Genomic DNA, 4,780 nt, shown 5'->3' with positions numbered 1-4,780 from the left:
ATGTGAGGAAGTGGCCAGAAGACAAGTGGAGGATCATTAGTAACAGAACAGCTCTGGGCAGCTCCCCAGGGACCCTGTGTTGGGGAGAGCAGAGAATGGATCCTCAGACAGGTGATGAGGATATTCCTTCTGGCATCACATCTTGCGTGCATTCCTGAGGGCCCCCTACTTGGCGAACAAAGCCCTTGAAAGTGGGCCTGTAGGGTTTTCAGGAAGAGCATCTGTGTGTGGGATGTAGGAGGTCCTGAGGTCCTGATGGCACATGTGTGTTGGGAGTGGGGAGGTGGTATGTGAATGGGGAAGAACCCTTGCCAGATCATCCCTCAGGGGCCTTGGACCCAAGGGAAAGCACAGGTACCTGTGTGTGTGTGTGTGTGTGTGGGCGCGCGCATGTGTGCACCCGTGTGCATTGTGAGTGCATTGTGAGTGCATTGTCTATTCTTGTTTCTTAAGAGAGAGCTCAAATGACAACTCCTCCAGAAAGCCCTCCCCAACACCCAAGCTAAATAAATGCCCCCTCCTCTGCTCTCAGAGAGTTATAGCCTGATGAAGAGTACCTATGCCGCCTGTGATGATGCTGGCCCACATGCCGCTCTGCTCACAGGATCCCGGCTCCTGTCGTCCTATGGAATCTGATAGAGTAGGGGTGCTCTAGGTGCTGGGTAGAGGTGTCTGCGCCTGTCTGGCCTTCTATGTTGCCTCTTTGCATTTACACCTATTACTAATGGCCTGTAAGGGCCAGAGAGCTTACAGCACATCTCTATACTCATTTAGCTTTTCCTCAGAATGCTGTGGGCACCCTATCACATCTTCTATACCCACGAAGCCCCCAAGTGATGCCTGAGCCACAACCTTCCTGTGGTTCTTCTGGTTATCACACCTGGGTTCACTCACTGTATATGGAGGGGATGATTCTCAGCCTTGAATGAACTTCAGAATCACCTGCGGAGCTTTTGAAAAAAATTCCAGTACCTGGCCCTGGGTATCTGGAGCAGAAACATTAAATCAGAATCTCTGGGGGTTGAGCTCAGACATGGGTTTAAAAAATACTCATATCAACCTGTGTACCCTTCCATGAGAGCCACGGAAGTGTGTGGTGATGTAGTCAAGGTCAGAGGAACTTCCCCACGTATTGGAGAAATTTGCACCCCTCCTTCCTTCCCCAGGCAGCAGGCTTCCTCCTTGCAATCCGCCTGCCGCCTGCAGGGGTCGCTGAGGGACAGCTGGCCCAGTTTGCGGATTTTCCTCCGGATCCCACTCCCATGCCCAGGGAAAGCCGGAGCCACCGCGGTATAAATTAGCGCCTTTATTTTGAACACCTGAGCGAGCGCCCGCGGCTCGCCCGCCTGCGGTATAAACGTACAAATTCCCTGTAGCACCACACACCATGCCTCAGAGATAAATACAGCCCCAGGGGCTCCTGCTCTGGCAAAGCAACTCTTATTTACAGGAATAGATTACAAAAGTATTATAAAAAGTGGTCCTGAACCGGGGAACGGGTTGGGAGTGGGTTACGGTTACACCTGCTGCATTTGGGACAGGAGTGCACCTGGGCCTCACGCCCCCCAAATTACCGGGTGCATCCCGGTGCAGGGCTTAGGTCTGGGAGGGTTTCACCCCCATGGGGGAGGGCGCGAGAAAGCTGAACTTGGCCCCTCAAGGGTCAGCTCTGGCCCACCGAGGAACACGGAGCGGCCATCGCAATGAATCTCCGGGAAGGGTGCTGCGTGGAAAAAACCGCGCTGAGTCCTTGCCCTGGGTGGCGGGAGGCGGAAACTTCAGTTCTCCCGCCTCTCCCACCTCAAGAGGGGTCGCTTTTAAAGCGCTGTTGGGAGGGGGGCATTTAAGTTCAATCTTTTGGGCGCGAGGGACCCTAGGGGCACCATCCCTCGGGCGGGTGGGCGGCCACCCGCCCCTCAGAGCACCTGGTAGATCGGGTTGGGGTTCGCACCCGCAGGGCACTGCGGGGCAGCGTCCGGGGACTGGGTGGGGTCGCCGCTCTCTCCCTCGCTGGAGGCAGCAGCCTCTTGCCCGCTCGGAGGCGACTCCGGAGGCACGTCGGCCAGCAGGAGCGCGGGCGCCGCAGGGCTCTCGGTGGAGATGCGCTCCACAATGCTGGACAGGCAGTCTAGGCTCGACACCGCCGCACTCTTCCCGGGCCTGGGTTCTGCGCGGGGAGGGCTCGGTTAGTAAGCAGGGGTGCGGCTGCGACAAGCCTCCCACCCCTGGGTCCAGTACTTTGAGACAGATTGGAAACTGAGGACTTGTCAGAGTCCGGGACAATCGAAAGGAGAAGGAGCTACTTGCTTAGTATTTCATCGCCTGCACCACCTCCCGGGACATAGGCGTGTGTGAGTTGGGGTGGGGGCGTCCTAGATAGAGAGAGGCCAGGACAGCTCCATGAAGGCCATGGGGAGGAGGAGCGAGCAGGGCGAAGCCTGGAATACCTACCGCTGGGCGCCTCGCTGTAGTAGGCGCCTTCGTAGCAGTTCCGCCGCCGGGCGCCGCTCGGGGGGCCGCTGTAGTCCATCTGCAAACAGCAAGGGCGACTGAGTCAGGCCCGCGGGACGGCGCGGGGCCCGAACACCAATCCCTGTAGCCGCCCCCTCCCTAACTCTAGCCTCAGCCTCGAGTTCCGGGCCCAGACCTGTCCTGGTTGGGGGTGATTACGGGTGGGTAGGAGATGAGGTCTGCAACATGCTGGGCCAAACCAAGGGCGGACAGTCACCAAGGGGCGCAAATTTATATTTTGGAAGTAGGGAAAAGTATAGAAAAAGATCTTCACGTCCGCGCTGCTGTGTTCTAATCCCGCCCCCAACGGGGTGGCTCGAACGCTTGCCCTCACGCTTCCAAAACAATTAGGCTACCCCAGTGACAGCTGCCCAGGACACGGGGGTCCTCTCTCTTGGAAAGGATCCCGTACTAAACCTCCCGCAAGGCCAGCTCCCCGCCCTTGGAAGCACATCCCAGATATCCGGAGAGCCGCCCTAACGTCCTCACTTCCTGGGGTCCCGGCCTTACCATGCCGTCGGAGCAGTTGGAGCGCGGGCTGGACGCGTCGGAGTCGCCACTGTAGTGCTCGCCGCCGCGGCCTGGGGGCAGCGGGCCCGGCGCATAGAAGGCGGCGGCGGCGCCAGGGGGCGCGGCGTCCTGGTCGCGCAGCAAAGCCTGCAGGCCCTCGATATAGCGGATAGCGTTGCGCAGGATCTCCACCTTGGGCAACCGCTGGTTCGGGTTGCTAGACGTGCAGCGCTTCAGCGTCTCAAAGGCCTCATTTACTTTGCTCAGGCGGCGCCGCTCGCGCATGGTTGCGGCCTTGCGGCGGTCAGCGTTGGTGGTCTTGCGCTTGCACGCCTTGCAGGCCCACAGTAGGCAGCGGCCCGCCTGGTGGTGCCCGCTGGGCGCGCGCACATGTTCGTCCTCACGCGCGCCCGGGGCTGGGTGCACCGCCCCGGGGAAGTGCGAGTGCTCTTCGGGTTTCAGGAGCGCGCCCACGTGCATCAGGCGCGGGTCCAGGTCTTCGAAGAAGCGCAGGTCCGGGGAGTCGAAACACGGGTCGTCATAGAAGTCGTCCGTTGTGGCAAAGGAGCAGAGAGAGCCGTCGGGGCCCGTCAGGTCTACGTCGCGGAGCGGTGGCGACAGTAGCTCCATATCCTGGCGGTGGCGCGGCACCGTCCTGGCTTCGCCCAACCCAAGCGGCAGAGAGTGGCCGGAATTTTCCGCCGCTCGGGAGCCCCGGCTGTTGATAGTAAAGTGCTGGAAGTCTGAATGACCACCCACTGTCCCCCACCCCTCCCTGTCCTGTCCCGCCTGATTTGTGGTTAAGGAAAACGGCGGCAGCGCCCTAGGGCTTCTTCACCCCTAGCTTCGCGCCTGGCGCCCTGGGCTATTTATCCGTGGTAACCTAAACGCCCCGGAGCCCAGGCTGGCAGCTGGGGGCGGGGGAGCCCGAGACCAATAGGAATACAGCGGGGGCGGGGCTTGGGGAGTCCCCTGGGTGGCCGCAGGGGCCCGCAGAGTGGCCAGCCAGCCCGCGCCTCCACACTGGCGCGCGCTCTCGGTCCCCCACCGGGCAGGGAGGGAGGGAGCGACCAGTAGCCTTATGCGGCTGCACTTGGCTCTCCGGCACGCCCTTTCCAAACCTCTCCAACACCCGACTGCTGTGTCCGCGGGAAACGCTGGCTGTGCGCGCTCACCTCTGAGGTGACTTTTAATACTCCTCCGCCCCTGATTTGTGGGGAACCCATGGGTAGAGCAGCTGTAGAAATCAGTTCGTGAGTTATTTGGACAGAGGCAAGGCATTAGGGGCATAGAGCTGAGAGAGTGAGACCGTGAAAGAGGGACCGAAAGAGGTTGAGAGACACGCAGAAAGCAGAAAGCTTAGTGTCAGGGGCAAAGAAACGCACGAGTGCACAACAGGCAGAGAAACCCCGATAGTTGAAGTGGGAGAGCCCGAGACAAACGGGTCGTAGAGGCTGTGATATTCCGCCAGTCCCCGACCTGGGAGTTGCTCAGGAGGTCTTGGGCCCAGTCCTTCTTCCCTAGACGCTTAGAAACCCCGCCATGGTTGTACAGGAATCGGAGATTGCTGCTAAAGCTTCGCGCCAATCTCTCCAAACTCGGATCCTGCCCAGGTGAGGAATTCCGTTCATCTAAATCTGCACGTTTCCACAGCAGGGTTGTCCAGTGCCATGTCTGGGGTCTAGGCTGAGCTGCCTCTTCAGCTGGGAAGAAAACCCTTCTCCTCCGGTCTTGGCTCTGCCTCACCTGCGGTGCTGAG

General features: G+C 59.9%; 1 protein-coding gene across 1 annotated transcript; it reads right to left on the bottom strand.

Moving 5' to 3' along the window:
• Positions 1–1,287: 1,287 nt before the first annotated feature.
• Positions 1,288–3,871, bottom strand: MYOD1 (myogenic differentiation 1). The gene is made up of 3 exons (XM_017869831.1): positions 3,022–3,871; positions 2,452–2,530; positions 1,288–2,167 (listed from the first exon to the last, which is right to left on the bottom strand). Exons 1-3 carry the CDS (start codon positions 3,649–3,651, stop codon positions 1,917–1,919), a joined length of 960 nt encoding a protein of 319 aa, XP_017725320.1. The 5' UTR covers positions 3,652–3,871; the 3' UTR covers positions 1,288–1,916.
• Between the last annotated feature and the right edge of the window lie 909 nt (positions 3,872–4,780).

Source organism: Rhinopithecus bieti, unplaced genomic scaffold (genome assembly GCF_001698545.2).
Source record: "Rhinopithecus bieti isolate Rb0 unplaced genomic scaffold, ASM169854v2 scaffold_986, whole genome shotgun sequence".
NCBI classification, from domain to species: Eukaryota; Metazoa; Chordata; class Mammalia; order Primates; family Cercopithecidae; genus Rhinopithecus; species Rhinopithecus bieti.
Note: the sequence above shows the minus strand (reverse complement) of the source record. Positions and strands in the feature narration are given on the sequence as shown.